Source organism: Peromyscus leucopus, chromosome 8b (assembly GCF_004664715.2).
Source record: "Peromyscus leucopus breed LL Stock chromosome 8b, UCI_PerLeu_2.1, whole genome shotgun sequence".
Classification (NCBI taxonomy): domain Eukaryota; kingdom Metazoa; phylum Chordata; class Mammalia; order Rodentia; family Cricetidae; genus Peromyscus; species Peromyscus leucopus.
The window spans coordinates 68,451,553-68,468,333 of record NC_051086.1 but is presented as its reverse complement, the minus strand read 5'-3'; the positions used below and the strand labels follow the sequence as shown (position 1 = coordinate 68,468,333).

The 16,781-nt window shown below is 38.4% G+C and overlaps 1 protein-coding gene across 3 annotated transcripts in view; it reads left to right on the top strand.

The window, feature by feature from the left end:
- Usp32 (ubiquitin specific peptidase 32) overlaps positions 1–16,781 on the top strand; it is a 159,681-nt gene that overhangs the window by 59,665 nt on the left and 83,235 nt on the right. For all 3 annotated transcript variants that reach the window (XM_037200942.1, XM_037200941.1, XM_028890541.2), the window contains exon 5: positions 1,633–1,792. In XM_037200942.1, the coding sequence (XP_037056837.1) occupies positions 1,633–1,792 (160 nt within the window). The remainder of the gene's footprint in view (positions 1–1,632; positions 1,793–16,781) is intronic.

The window sequence follows — 16,781 nt, the reverse complement described above, 5'->3', positions numbered from 1 at the left end:
TCAACATTTGTATTGGGATTGGAGTTGTTAGGCCCGTGAATGTCAGTCTTTGTTGTATTTCCAGTGAGGTTTTTCTTTTTCTCAGAACAAGGTCTAGTCCATACTAAACTTAAGAGCTATTGTTCAAGCAAAGGACTTGACCTAGAGAGCAGTTTCAGCACGATCTTGTTCAATCTAGATAGTTTTTTTTTTCTCTAGAGATTTAGTAATGCAATTACTGGTAAAAAGACATGAACTTGAGAGGATTATGTGTGGAGGGGGTTTGTAGGAAGTTAGAGGAGTGAGATGGGGAAGTAGAGATGATCATATTTCATTGTATACTTGTATGAAATTTTCAAATAATTCTTTTAAAAAGTAAAGCAAAAAATGGAAATGAACTCGCTTCTTTTGGTGGGGGTTGTCGAGACAGGGTCTCTTTATGTAGACTGTCCAAGGACCTGTCCTTGCTCTGTAGACCAGGCTGGCCTCAAATTCAGAGATCCTCCTGCCTCTGCTTCTCAAGTGCTGGGATTGATTAAATGCCTGCACCACTAAGCTGGTCTAACTTATTTGTTTTTGAACTCTAATTGACTTCTGGGATCCTGATTGTCTATTTTAGAAAAGACTTCTAAATAATTGTTTTTAATTTTCAAATTAAACTTAAGTGTTTGAATTTAGACAACTTTAGTTAAATATATACTAATTTAGATTACATATTGCTAAAAGATAAGGATAAGTGAAAATTTGGAGTAATTAAATTTTTTAAGAATAAGGGAGCCAGGTGGTGGTGGCACACGCCTTTAGTCCCAGCACTTGGAAGGCAGAGGCAGGTGGATCTCTTGAGTTCAAGGCCATCTTGGTCTACAGAGTGAGTTCCAGGACAGTCAGGGATACACAAAGAAAACCTGTCTTGAAAAACCAAAAAAATAAAATAAAATGAAAAATAAAGGAAACATCTTTTTTTGTATTTTATTTTTATGTGTGTGCCTCTTTTGCCTTCGTGCATGTTTGTGCTCCACAAATGTGCCTGGTTCCTGAAGAGCCAGAAGAAGTGTTGGATCTCCTGAAAGTGGAGTGAAGAATTTTGTGAGCCATCATGTAGATGCTTGGAACTGAGCCCAGGTCCTCTTCTTTAACAGCCTGTGCTCTTATCTGTTGTGCCAGTTCTCCAGCACTAGAGTATTAAATATCAAAACAAATGTAAATATCACCTATTGGTTTCAGGATATACCTTAGCAAAAAAAGTGTAGGGTTTATTTTATTTTGTTTTCTTCTTCTTATTGTTTTGATTTTTTCCAGACAGGGTTTCTCTATGTAGCCCTGCTGGCCTTGAACTCCGAGATCCACCTGCTTCCTGAGTGCTAGGGTTAAAGGTATGAACAATCATGCCCAGCTAAAATGTAGTTTATTATTGGCAGTTGACTGCTTTAATGAATTGATAATAATTTACAGTTAGCACATAAGTTTTAACTGAAGTGCAACTGTTTTGTTTTTCAAATAACAGTTTGCTTCCCGAAGACATGTGTCTGGTGGTATTTAGGCAGCCCTGAGTTTAGTTATAGATGGGTCAACCCTTCATAAGTTCCAGGCTATTCAGGCTCTAAGTACTACACCTAAAATTGTACTAAACATGTTTTCTTACTTTACTTTCAGGGTGAAAAGGTGAACTATGAAAAATTTAGAACTTGGCTTCTTCTAAACAAAGATGCTTTTACCTTCTCTCGCTGGCTGCTGTCTGGGGGTGTGTATGTGACCCTCACTGATGACAGTGACACTCCTACTTTCTACCAAACTCTGGCTGGAGTCACACACTGTAAGTAATGACACTATATTGTTTCCTTTCACCTTTAATGTAATTGACTGATAATGACAGAATATGCTTATAAAGATGAAAAAGTTTTTGTCACTGCTTTTTTCTTCCAATATATAATCGACTAAGATAGTGGAACATGGAAAATACAGCCCTTTACTAATTATCCTTAATAAACCTATATTAGTTTTCTGAGCTGTTTGCCACAGATTACCACAATTCATAAACTGAAATAAGAAATCTAGTCTCCAGGAGTTCCATTGGCTGAAACGAAGGTATTGATAGAGCTCTGTTCCTGTCAGAGAAAGAACTCAATTCTTCTTCCTGCTTTCAGTAATCCCAAGCATTGCATGGCTTATGGCTACATCATATCTCTTTCGGTTTTCATGGGCCTTCTCTGTATGTCTTTGAGTTCTTTCTTTTTTCACATCCTCAGAGCTGACCTCAAATGTTATGTAGCCAAGGGTGACATTGACTTTTTTATTCTCCCAGCTCTACTTCCCAAGTGCTGGGATTACATCCAACTTTCTGTGTATTTTGGGTTTGTCATTGGATTTAAGGCCCAGACTAAATCCATAACTTCATTTTCAGCTGCTAATAAATAAATTCATTATTTCTTCAGAAACCATTTTTGCCAAAAATAAAATAAATAAATAACCACATTCTGAAGTTTCAATTGATCATGAATTTTTGGGAGACACTATTCAGTTATACAATCTTTTTTTCTTTTTTTTTTAAAGATGTATTTTATTATGTATACAATGTTCTGCCTGCATGTATACCTGCATACCAGAAGAGGGCACCAGATCTCATTACAGATGGTTGGGAGCCACCATGTGGTTACTGGGAATCGAACTCAGGACCTCTGGAAGAGCATCCAGTGCTCTTAACCTCTGAGCCATCTCTCCAGCCCCAGTTATACAATCTTGAAGTGGGATCCTAATTAGTGTTAATAGTAAAAACTCAGAGTCCGATATCAGGGTAAAAGCTGAAAAATCAGAGTAGCAAAGGAGCAGCCACAGTCACCTCTTACCTTTCTGACTCCTCAGACCAAAATGGGAGCCAAGCTCCTGTCTCTACCCCGCCTTATCACTTCCTATCTCCGCCCAGTCATATCACTTCCTATTTCCTGTCTGTATAAACCTCCAGACCTCTATGGTTAACTAGTGGCTAGCTCCACCCTCTGATTTTCAGGCAACCTTTATTTGTCAGAACACAAACACAATATCATATTTTCCCCATTTTGTCTAAAATAAAAAGAGGTTTTACCTAACATAGAAAAACAATATACAATAAGTACAGTAACTATATACACATATATACAGGCAATAATTATATCAACAATGCCTAGTCCATTGACATTTGATAAATTTAGAGGAAATACTCTAGTATCTGTCCTATTTTGGTGAGTTATAACTAATTATAACAAAGGGTTATAATTAATTTACCTTCTATTTAATTTTCATTACCAACCCACAACTATTTTTTAATGTTTCTCAACCTTATACAACTTACATTTCTTTTGTGAGTTTCTTTTCTGAATTTGTTAACAAGAAAAACTGTAACTATAACTATCTAGTCTTCAACTCCTGTAGAGACACGAGAAGGAAATAATATTAACTGAGTAAGCAGGAAGTGCAAGCAAGTGACTTCAAAAATATGTGAGAAATGACAGAAACAGCTGTCTGGACAGTCACCCAAGATTCCTCTGTAACATTGGGGCAGTCATCTTTGGCCTGCAGACCTAGAATATCTGACAGACCTTTCTGTGAAGCAGTATATTCTGAAGGGTTGTCCTACCTTGTCTTTGCAATCTTTGGCAGTCACTTTCTTTTGTGTCCTGCTTGTCCAGTTTGGACAGCATACTGGCAGCAGTTGAGGCAACGACACTTTCTTGCCCAATGGCTATCTTTTGCCACAAAGAAAGAAAACTCCATGTGGAGTTTTATTGGTGCCCACCATCTTCTCTGAAGCAGATCAGTGTCTCATTGTTATTTAAAAAAAAAAAAACCAGCCACGGGGCGGTGGTGCACACCTTTAATCCCAGCACTTGAGAGGCAGAGCCAGGTGGATCTCTGTGAAGTCCAAGCCAGCCTGGTCTACAGAGCAAAATCCAGGACAGGCACCAAAACTACACAGAGAAACCCTGTCCCGAAACCCCACCTCCAAAAAAAAGAAAGAACCTATGTTATGAAAACATCTTAAATACCATATTCTGTAGATCTCTGAAGTATTTGAAGACCACCTGTGGACCTAAAATATGTTTGACCTAGAAAACATACCTAATATGACTACAAGTTTGATTGTAATAGGTGACTAACTACTAACCTGCATTTCTTTATTATTCTAAATTGTTTATAATAATAATATTCAAGAACTAGAAATTTGCATTGCATTGTTAAATGAGCTGTATAGGTAGAATGCCTTGAACAAGATTAGAAATGTATATACAATATGTTCTAACAAAAATAACCTCAATTTTGTATCAGTGTACAAAAATCCAAGCCAGTGTAAAATATTTAAAACTAGTGCCGGGCGGTGGTGGCGCACGCCTTTAATCCTGGAACTCGGGAAGCAGAGGCAGACGGATCTCTGTGAGTTCGAGGCCAGCCTGGGCTACCAAGTGAATTCCAGGAAAGGCACAAAGCTACACAGAGAAACCCTGTCTCGAAAAACCAAAAAAAAGAAAAAAAAAAAAAAAAAATTTAAAACTAGTAGTTGTTTTTTGGTTTAAAAGTAGAATCAATAATCTACTTTTTTTTTTTTCCCCCCAGGAAAATACGTTAGTTTATGGTTTGTTTCTGAGATTGGAGGAATGTTAATCTGGTTATTCCATTGCTGTAACAAATCATGTAGTAAACTCATTGCTATGTTAGCCACATATGGCTTTAGTTTTCCTTTCTGTCTTTCTGGCCCTATACTTTTGACCCATCTCAAGCTCTGTTTTACCTGAGATAAAGTTCCAATCCCTAAAAGGTGAACATTTACCTCCTGAAGAGGCCAATTTGGATGCTAAGATTCTGATGCAATTATTGTTACATCCGCACCTGTGTCTACAAGACCTTCAATGACAATGTCATTTATTCATATTTTTAACTTTGGTCTTTTATCATTTATAGAAGTTTGCCAAATGTTTGCTTTATGGTTTCTTCTGAAGTTAAATCTGTTCTATCATCCAAAGCAGTATGGTTTTTATATTAGGCATTAGGTTCTTTTAATTGCTCTAGGAAGGAGTTTCTTTCACAGTGACTGAACCGAATTTGACATTGGGGCCTGAGCAGGTTTTCAAGGCAACCTAGTTTGGCAGCATCCCAAGGAAGGGGCCTGGGGAAAACCCACAATTCACCGGGAGAGGGAACCTACTGTCTGAAAAACACACATAGGGGACAGTGAGGAAGACACACTTGTATCAGGAGCAGCCTAAAGGCAGAGCTGGTAGTAAGGGGCTAACTGTTGTATTTTATAAATGGCACGCGGCAGTCACAGTGTCGGAGCCCCAGAGAGATACACTATGCAGACTACTCAAGTGGAGAGTTTTACTGGGGGAAGGAAGAGAAGGGAGCTGAAGAGAGAAGAGGAAGAAAAAGAGGTGGGAGAGAGGAGGTGCAGACACGACCCTGTGGGAATAGAGAGAGAAAGGTGGCAGAGCCCACCTCTTAAAGCTGGTTTAGCACATGAACAAATGGGCTACATAGGATGATGTTGTCAGGATTTTAGTGGGTCAAGGTATTGCCTGCATATTGGCCAAGTCCTCAGGGGGCAGGTCTGAATGCTAACACTAACTCCTGCAGCAGTTAGAGCTCAAGTGCCTGTGGAATTTGCTGCAGAGAAGCTGCAACAGAAAAAAATCCCAGACTCAGAGGAAAAAGAAAGAGAAACCTAATCAGTTGGGTGGTGAATCCAGCAGGAGCACACCCACCCCCACCCCCACCCCCACCCCCACCCCCGCATCTCTGGTCTGGCCAGTGGCTACAAAGCCACAGGCAAGCAGCTCTTTTTGTGAATTTGTAACCCAAAAGTTGGATGCCAGATGAAGTACGTCCTAATTAGTCTTAATAATACAAACCCGGAGTCAGATATTGGGGTAAAAGCTGAAAGATCAGAGTAGCAAAGGTGCAGCCACAGTCACCTCTTACCTTTCTGACTCCTCAGACAGAAAAAGGAACAAGCTCCTGTCTCTGCCCTGCTTCATCACTTCCTCTCTCCACCCAACTTCCTGTCTCCTGTCTGTACAGACCCCCAGACATCTATGATTAGTGGCTAGCTCCACCCACTGATCTTCAAGCAAGCTTTGTCAGAACAAACAAAATATCACAACACAATCTTAACTGTTAAATTCTACTGTTTATACTTTTCAGTAGTTACTAAAAACAAAACAAAAACAAACAAAACAAAAACAAGAAAAAAACTACTCTGCTCTTGGTCTTTCCTGACACTGAAATTTCCTCTTTTCCTGCCTATTAAATCTTAAAGATTTAAATGACATCCCCTCACCTACCTTTTTATTATTATTTTTATTTTATTTTAAATGGTCTAACAGGGTCTCTCATTCACCTGGAGCTTGCCAATACACTAGGTGGGCTAGCCTGTTTCTATCTCTTCAGGGCTGGTATAACAAGCTTGTCTGGCATTTTTTTATTTTAAAGACAGGGTTTTTTTCCATGTAGCTCTGGCTGCCTGGCTGTCCTGGATCTTATTCTGTAGACCAGGCTGACCTCGAACTTACCTGCCTTTGCCTTCCAAGTGCTGGGGTTAAAGGTGTGTGCCACCACCACCCGGCTGCCTGGCTTTTTAAAAATATGGTTTCAGGAGTTTGATCTCTGGTCCTCATGCTTGCAAAGCAAGCAGTTTACCAACTTTGAATGAAACCTTTATTGCAGTCTTATCAGAAGTCCACTTCTTTCTCTTGAGTTTTTTAACTTTTAGTTTTATTTTGTGTGTATGTATGAGTGTATGTATGTGTACCACATATGTGCAGAGGTCAGAAGAGGCATTTGATGCCCTGGAACTGGAGTTAAGATGGTTGTGAGCCACCATGTGGGTCCTGAAAAATGAACCTGGGTCCTCTGCAAGAGCAATAACTGCTCTTTACCACTGGGGTATTGCTCCAACCGCTCTGAGTTTTTATAACAACTTTTTGTGCCCTTCTTTATTGAACTTACACTTTTATCCTATGGTGTAATTATTTGAAACAGTCTTATTTGTTGTTCATGCCATCTCTCCTCAATTATAGGAGCCAGTCCTAGCTAGTTTTATGTCAGCTTGACAAAGGCTAAAGCCATCTGAGAGAAAATGCCTCCATATAATTGGGCTATAGGTAAACCTATATGTAGGGTATTTTCTTAATTATCAATTGATGGGGGTGGGGGAAACCCATTGTTGGTGGGGGTACCCCTGGGCTGGTGGTCCTAAATTTTATTAAAAAAAAAAATAAGACTGAGCAAACCATGAAGAGCAAGCCAATAAGCAGCACTCCTTCATGGTCTCTGCATCAGCTCCTGCTTCTAGGTTCCTGCCCTGCTTCAGTCCTGCCCTAAATGCTTTCAATGATGAATGCTTTCAATGTGGAAGTGTGAGTGAAATAAACATACACAGAGTAAATAAATGTAACAAAAGACTCAATAGATTTTTGTCACGGTAAGCACGTTTTTCAGACCTGTAAATTTTCAAGCTGTTGTTATTTTGCTTTTGGTTAAATTGAGAAACTGAATTAGAACTTAAACTCAAAATTATAGATGTTTTTGTTTTCACTTTAATTGCCTTACAAAGTAAAAGGTTTCCTTTCTGCATTTACAGACACACTTTATTTTGGTTAATTTCTTTTTTCTCTCCCCTTGCTCCTCTGTGCCATATCTCTCTGCCTTTCAACTTCCCACAATAGCCTTTCCCTCCGAGTGCTCCTCCTCCTTTTTAACACATTTATGAACTCTGTTGTCTTGTCTGTCTCCCTTCTTTGAAGTGTCTTCCTCCCACCCTGCTCATGTGTTCCTTTCTAGTTTCTTTTCTTGACTTCCATCCATATTTGCTTATTAGATACAGTTTTTTTTTTTGGTTTGTTTTTTGTTTTTGCTTTTGTTTTGTTTTATTGAGACAGGATTTCTCTGTGTAGCCTTGGATGTCCTGGAACTCAGAGATCCACCTGCCTTTACCTTCTAATTAAATGTATATGCCACCAATGCCTGGTTCAGATGTACATATTTAATCATAAGAAGTTAGGACCCATTCAAAGTTGTAGTTTTTTATGGTTAATAGAAACCACTTTTTCAAAAATTGAGATTGTTATGTTTTTCTAAGATGGTTATGTTTTCTATTATAACTTACTATTTAAATACCTGAGTATATTCAATTTGGGTAGGGATGGGAGGATTGGGGCTAAAGATGAAATTCATGGTAGAGAGCTTGCCTCTCCTTACAAGACCCTGGATTCTATCTCTTGGACTCCAAGAAAGTTGATCAGACATAGTGGTACATGTCTATAATTTCAGCACTTAGGAAACTGAGGCAGAATTATGAACTGAGTTATCAGTCTGAGCCATATAATGAGGTCCTGTCTCAAAAAGAAAACAACAGAATCAAATTTGTGGCTAGTGAGATGTCTGAAAACACTTGCCACACAAGCCTGGTGACCTAAGTTCAATTCCTGGAACCTGTGTGAAGGTAGAAGAGAACTGACCTAGTAGAGTTGCCCTGTGACCTCCACATGTTGTGATAGCATACATGCCAAAACATATGCACAACACACCATAATCATAATCATAATCATAAATCTTTTAATATAGGGGCTGAAGAGATGGCTCAGGGTTTGAGAGTGAGTACTGTTCTTGCAGAAGACTGAGTTTAGTTCCCAGCACCCATGTTTAGTGGCTCCTGCACTCCTGTACAGATAAATATATATAATTAAAAATAAATTAAGGTTTAAAATTAAACAAAACAAGTCTACCAAATGTATACAGGATTCTTAAATTCATCTTTAAAGCCATTCACTCTTCCAGGCCAGTGTACTGATAATAGACTGACCATAGTAGACACTGTTTGAAATAGAATAGTAAATATATTATTAAATTAATATCTATAATGCCCACACTCAGGAGTCCGAGGCTGGTAGATTGTGGTAAGTTTGAGACAGGTCTGGACTGCATAGAGAGTACCAGGCTAGCCAGGGATATAAACTAAGGTCCTTTCTCAAACAAAACAAACAAAAAAGACTGGGGAGATGATTCTACCTTAAAGGCCAAACATTGGACATTTTTGCTTTTCTTGCAGTAACCCTTTCCTATCCATAGTTACTTAGCACACATGTCTTTGGAGTTTGCAGAAGTGTACTAAAATTCAAAATGCATTTAATTTAAATCAGTTTTTTCTACAATCTGTTTTTTACCTCATTCTGTGCTACAAGATAGCCCTAGCCAAACACTGTTGAATTAACAACTAGTTCCAAATTGAACTTCTTTTTCTTTCTTTGCTACTATGTAATAAACCTAAAATCTCCTATCTGCTGAAAACACATTTTTATCACTGAAGCATATGCCCCAGACCCTACTTTTTAGTTTTTGGTTGGTTGGTTGGTTTAGGTTTTCAAAGGAGGGGAGGTTGTGTGGAGTGAAGCGGGCAGTTTCAAGACAGGGTTCCTCAGTGTAGCTCTGGCTGTCCTGGATTCCCTCTGTAGGCCATACTGGCTCAAACTCAGAGATCCACCTGCCCCTGCCTCCTGAGTGCTGGGATTAAAGCTGTGTGCCACCACCATTCCTAGTTCCAAATTAAATTGTCATTTTTTAAAAACATGTTCATTTGTCATTTTTGTCTTTCATCTTATTTCTGTGGCATAAGGCCTTGGGATATATAGCAGAACTTGTCACACAAAACATAAAAGTTAACCTTTTCTTTGTTTTTTTAATTAAAACCCCATATTTTTTTTTTAAGATTTATTTATTATGTATACAGCATGTATGACTGCAGGCCAGAAGAGGGCACAGATCCCATTACAGATGATTGTGAGCCATCATGTGGTTACTGGGAATTGAACTCAGGACCTCTGGAAGAGCAGTCAGTGCTCTTAACCTCTGAGCCTTCTCTCCAGCCCCCTAAAACCCCATACTTTTTAATTGCTGTATATCTTACCTTTGTTTTTTGTTTTGTGTTTTTCTTCTTTTTGCTATATAGAGACTGAACCTAGGGTATTGTGCTAGATTAGTCTTCTACCACTGGGCCACATCTATCTCCTAGCTTTAAGATTTTAAACATCACCAGGTAGTGGAGGCATGGGCAGGCAGATCTCTGTGAGTTCAAGGCCAGCCTGGTCTACAGAGCAAGTTCCAGGACAGGCTCCAAAGCTACACAGAGAAACCCTGTCTTGAAAAACAAAATTAAAACAACAAAAAAAACAACAAATTTTAAACATATTTATCCCTGCTGGTGGTCTCCTCTTGCCATACTCCTTTTCCATCCCCTGGCTAATGCTTTAGATACCTTTACAGTTTCAAGACGTCTAATGCTGTTTCTGACCTCCATGGGCACCAGTCATGCATGTGGGTGGACAGATATAATGGGGACAAAACATTTATACATATAAAAAATCTAAAAAAGATAGTAAAAGAAAACCTGGAGTTGGGGATTTAGCTCAGTAGTAGAGTGCTTGCCTAGCAAGTACAAGGCCCTGGGTTCGGTCCTCAGCTCTGGAAAAAAAAAAAAGAAAACCCTCTGTCTCTTCTGTTGCCATGCTTTCCACATTAGGTTAACATGACTAGGTGTGCTTGTACTCAACATATATTAGTCTTATTCACAATCATATCTGTAGGTTTTAGTCCTATGTCAGACATATAATATATTTATTTAATATTCACAGGATTTTATATACTTTAAAATAAGTATTTGTCAATTGAAAATAAAATGTTTATGGTTGTTGAAAGAGCTCCTCTACTTTTTTGTTTGTTTTTCGAGACAGGGTTTCTCTGTTTAGCTTTGGAGCCTGTCCTGGATCTCGCTCTGTAGACCAGGCTGGCCTTGAACTCACAGAAATCTGCCTGGTTCTGCCTCTCGAGTGCTGGGGTTAAAGGCATGTACCACCACCCAGTGCTCCTGTACTTTTTATGCCAAAAATACTTTGCATGGTTGAAGATGCCAATATATGGTATGCAGATTAGTACATTTAGTACAGCGGCACTGTACTCCGTGGATGTAATGTCGTTTAATACTTGTATCATCTCTGAGGTTGAATTTTTTTCCTCTTACAATTGAAGAAACTAGGCTTATAAGAAGACTAAAAACAAACAAAAAGCCTTCTCACTTCTAGATGGCTAAATGGTGGCAAAATTGGGGTATCTGAACCTCAAAATACATGCTTATTAGAATTTTATAATTTTAAGATTTAGGAACAGTTTATTGACACATTCATTTTAATCTTTAATGTTTTATCAGTAGCTTGTAATTGCAGGTAAAGCAGGTTGTCATGTGGTTGTTGTGGTTATGGTTTCTTTAGGGACTTTCAAATTATTTTTTCTATTCTTTCATAATAAATTTCACTTAATCAGTGAACATAGTTGAACAGTTTTCCATTTAACGATCAGTAAAATAAGTAATAAAAAGGATTAAAATTGTTTTTAAAAAACTTTATAAAGGTTGGGCAGTGGTGTCATAACCTTTAATCCTAACACTTGGGAGGCACAGGCAGGTGGCTCTCTGAGTTTGAGGCCAACCTGATCTACAGAGTAAATTCCAGAACAGCTAAGGCTACACAAAGAAATAAAAAATAAATACTATAAAGTATTGTTTTTCTTAACTTTTTCGTATTTTTATGTGGGAATTTTTTTGGAGAAAATGTGTTCCTACAATATCTTTTTCTAATTTTTATTCATTTTTATGTTTTATGTATGAGTGCTCTGCATGTATACCTGCATGCCAGAAGAAGGCATCATATTCTATTAAACATGGTTATAAGCCCCATGTGGTTGTGGTGAATTAAACTCAGGAACTCTGGAAGAGCAGCTAGTGCTCTTAACCACTGAGCCATCTTTCCACTTCTCCCCAACATCTTTCTTGAAATACATTTTCAAATAAATTAAGAGATTTTCAAGTTTCTGTAAAATGTGTTATAACAGTGAGTAAGCCTACTTAGTCATTGATTTCTTTGAGAAATAATTGCCATAGTTTGAGTAAATTTTTGGTCAGTCATTTATTATGAATATTTTTGCATCAAAAATTACATTGCTCTTTTTAACATTTGTCTCATCTATAAATCAGTGTGTTCTAGTTCCTTGCCACATTTTGTATTAGAGCCTTCTTTCAGTGTGTTTCAGTAACTGTAAGACCATAGACCACTAACTAAACCCATGTCTACTTCACTGTCCTCTTATTTGTCCACAATGACATAAGGCCTATAGCTATTCTAATTAGATCTCAGAAAGCCATTGCTTCTGGGAGCAGGTTGTCTCTTCAAAGCCATTAGATGATTGTGTTATTTTATGAAAATACTTAAATAATGAGCCTGGCCTTTTTCATGAGGCTCCATTCTGACATTAAGGAGCTTCTTCTAGAGTTGGAGCCTTTCTGTGAGGTGAGACTTGATTAGAATGGCCCAAAAGTCAGGCCAAATAATTGAGAATACTGAGAATATAGTATGCTGTGATAGTCCCAGAAAGAATTATACTTACAGGTGGATGTTGACTCATTTTTATTTAGCCAGTGGAGTGTGAGTTTTGTTATACATTTATTTACCACATACAAATAAAAGGGGTATTAAATTTGTTACTTCTAACTTTCTTTTTTAAAAAATTTATTATTTTGTGTGCATTGGTGTTTTGCCTTCATTTATGTCTATGTGAGGGTGTCAGATCCTGTAATCAGATGTTTCCTGTCCCAACTACCTGGTCCCAAATAACCAACACAGAGGCTGAATATGAATTATAAATGCTTGGCCACTAGCTCAGGCTTGCTCTTAGCTAACTCTTACATTTAAATTAACCCATATTTCTGTTTATGCTTTGCAACATGGCAATACCTTTATTGGCATGGTACATTTATCTCCTGCTCCCTCTGCATTGGGCTGGCGACTCCTGATTCCACCCCTCTCTTTCCCATCTTTCCTTAGTTTGATCCCCCCACCTATACTTCCTGCCTGGCTACTGGCCAGTCATTGTTTTATTTAACCAGTTTGAGTGACAAATCTTTACAGTGTACAGAGGATTATTCCACAGCAAGATCTCCTGGAACTGGAGTTACAGACAGGTGTGAGCTGTCATGTGGGTTCTGGAAATTGAACCTGAGTCCCTTGGAAGAACAGCCAGTGCTCTTAACTGTTGAGACATCTCTTCAGCCCTGCTTCTAACTTTCTTAAGTGAAAATAAAATAGGTTATTGAAACTTTTACAGAAGTTCACTTGCTAGTTCTTATGATAAATTTATAGATGTTTGATTGAAGAATTTGCATTCTATATTCAGAAAATGAACAGTATATGTATGCCAGCACTAAAGCATGTTTCTAGTAGGTGACCATTCCATTTTTCCCATCTCTGTTTCCTTCTAAATATTTTCTGCTTATCTTCCTGTTTCTCCCTGTCCTTCCCCTGCCCCTTTCACACACATGCACATCACATTTTCATTACAATGTATTTTTACAGGAGGTTAATGAAAAATTTCCAAAGTTAAAATCAGTTAATGTAATTTTTCTGTCTAATTTTTTTTTCATTTTATGTATTTATTTTTAATGTGTATTGCCTACATGTATGTCTGTGTACCACATGTGTGCCTGGTTGTCTTGGTGGCCAGAAATGGACGCTGGAGCCCCTACGACTAGAGTTTTAGACAAATGTGAGCCACTATGATTGTGCTGGGCCTCAAACCCAAGTCCTCTAGAAGAACAGCTAGTATTGTTAATCCCTGAGCCATCTCTCCAGCCCCATGTATTAAACTTCTGTATTGTACACCCACTGTAATTTCAGTACTGAGAAGTATACAAGTGGGAACAAAGCTTTTGTCACCTTTTCTTTTAGGGTCAGATACTTTATACTGCCAAGTCATTACATTAAGGAAAGTTTAGGACTTCAGCTAGTGTTTCCCTAGAGAAAAAGAGGGTTTTTGTTTTGTTTTGTTTTTTGTTTTTTCTGTAGTCACCACACTTCATCATAGAGTAAACAGACATCTTATTTATTATGAGAGTAGAGAATTGACATCTTATTTTAGATATCAGGCTCCAGCTCTTCTATTAGCTAAAATTTCAGATTTTTCTATTTTTTATTCATGGCTTAGAATTGTTTTCTCTATGAATTTTTCAAGTTAGCATATGAAATAATATGCTTTATTGTAACAAATTCATACCTTTATTTGTTATCCTCTACCTTCACCACCACCATCTATCTCTGTATGCACTTCCCCCTTCAGTGAGCACACTTTCTGCTGCCATGACAAATGTAAAAATACTGTCTTTTAAACAAGTCTAGTTAGCTGAGTATTTGAAGTGGGTACTTCAGGGTTTTTGTTGTTGTTGTTGTTGTTGTTGGGGGTTGGGGGTTGACACAGGGTTTTTCCGTGTAGCTCTGGCTGGCCTGGAACTTGCTCCAAGTGCTGGGATTAAAGGTGTGCTCCATCATCCTGGCCCAGAAGCAGTATTCTTAAATAGAAGTTTTATATGTATTAAAAACTAGTTTGGGGCAGAGAGATTACTCAGATTTTTAATAATAGACACACAAATCTTTCACTTGCTGAACTGTTGTTATGCTTGGTTTTTAAAATCATTAGGAGAGGAGACTTGTTACAGTTTTACCTGGAAACTTACTGCTGTGTGTATGTGAGTTATGGTGACTGTGTGTGCTTCAACGTTGTTAGAATGCCAAGTTGTACTGTGTAGTATAGACCAACAATTAGCTTTTAAAGAAGTTACCTTAGCGTAAGAGCAGATTAAGAGGTAGGTATCTGCTGGGCGGTGGTGGCGCACGCCTTTAATCCCAGCACTCGGGAGGCAGAGGCAGGCGGATCTCTGTGAGTTCGAGGCCAGCCTGGTCTCCAAAGCGAGTTCCAGGAAAGGCGCAAAGCTACACAGAGAAACCTTGTCTCGAAAAAAAAAAAAAAACAAAAAAAAAGAGGTAGGTATCTATGGATTTTCCGAAGTTACCCTTGGCTTCAGTTAAATTATATGAGCTGTAAAGTAAGTGTGGTTACAGTGAAAGATTTTGCTCGCATTTGAAAAAGCTGACTCCCATTTTGTCTCTTGGAGTAATATTGAAATTGAAAACACCCAGACTATGACATCTTTTATTTTCAAGGTTCTTTTTGTGCAGTTTTTATTGTCATCTTGATTTGTTTGATTTTTTTTTAAAGAAATATCTTGTAATGGAAAAAAAGTGTTTTGTTATATTTTAAAGATTATTACACTTGTTCAAGTTATTGTGGTTCTTAGATTGCAAAGAATAATGCTAGTTAAATGCCAGTGAACTATTTTTACTCTTTTTCTATGAATTGTACAAATCTCTGGGGCAGATGGTGGCAGTGGTACCTCCTGTTACCTTATATGAACACTTTCATCAATATTGCCATCATCTGATAATGCTCCCAGTATATTTTCTCAGAGTCTATTTACTCAAAATTGCATGGAATGACATGACTGCTAAGCAATAAAGTCTGAATCATAGTGAAAAAAAAAAAAAAACAACTAGTTTTGGCCTGGAGAGATTGCTCAGAGGTTAAGGGCACTGGCTGCTGCTCTTCTAGAGGTCCTGAGTTCAATTCCCAGCAACCACATGGCTCACCACCATCTGTAATGAGAACTGGTGCCCTCTTCTGGCCTGCAGGCGCACATGCAACCAGAACACTGTATACATTCAAAAACAAAAACAAAAACCTAATTTCCTTTCCAATGACTTTTATAGTGTTGTCTCACCAAAAGGTTATAATAGGAGTTTATTTGCTGTTTCCTTAAAATACTTGTTGATGAAATGGCTCAGCTTGATTTCTGAAATTCTCATAAAGATAAAAGGAGAAGACTGGCTCTATTAAATTGTCCTGTGGCTTCCACACACACACACACACCATATGCTCCCTACCCCCATGCACACATACCAATAATTACAATAATAAGATTAAAAATAAAAGACCTAGGGGTTGGAGAAATAGCTCAGTTGGTAAATTTCTTGCTGCATAACATGAGGACCATGCATAACCAGATACTCATTGCCCATGTAAAAGTCAGATTTGGCGGTACATGCCTATAATCCTGGTACTGGGAAGGTAGAGACAGGAGGATCCCTGGAACTCACTGTCCAGCTGACTTGCTAAATAAATAAGATCCAAATTCATTGAGAGACCATATCTCAAAACATAAGATGGAGGAGGCTAATGAGATGACTCATTTGGTAAAGTACCTACTGCACATGCATGGAGACCTGAGTTTGGATTCCTGGCACCCACATAACAGGCAGGTGCTATGGTGTACATCTGTAATTCTGGTGTTAGTAGAAGAGGGTAGAGACAAGTGGATTCCCAGGAACTCACTTAGCTCCCAGGCTAGCCAGAAGACTTAGCTCCAGGTTAAATGAGAGGCCTTGTCTCACAAAATAAGATGGAGAGGAATATAGGAAGACAGGCACTTGACCTCAACCTCTAGCCTCGACATACCCACACATGGACATAGGCACCTACGTGCACAGGTGCACGCACACCCATCCACACATTTCAAAATTTGTTTGGTAGAGCCAGGCGGTGGTGGCGCATGCCTTTAATACCAGTACTCAGGCAGAGGCAGGTGGATCTCTGTGAGTTCCAGGCTAGCCGGGTCTACAGAGTGAGTTCCAGGCTAGCCAAGGCTAGATAGAGAAACCCTGTCTCAAAAAACAAAACAAAACAAAAAAATTATTTGGTAGTTTCACATATTTATATAATAAACTTTGATCATTTTGGCCACCCATTCTCCATGGAAGAATTCACCCTTCTCCCTTTAGAACCTTTCTTAACAACTCTGCCGCCTACTTTTATGTCTTTTTTTGTGTATGACCCATTGAGTTTAGTAA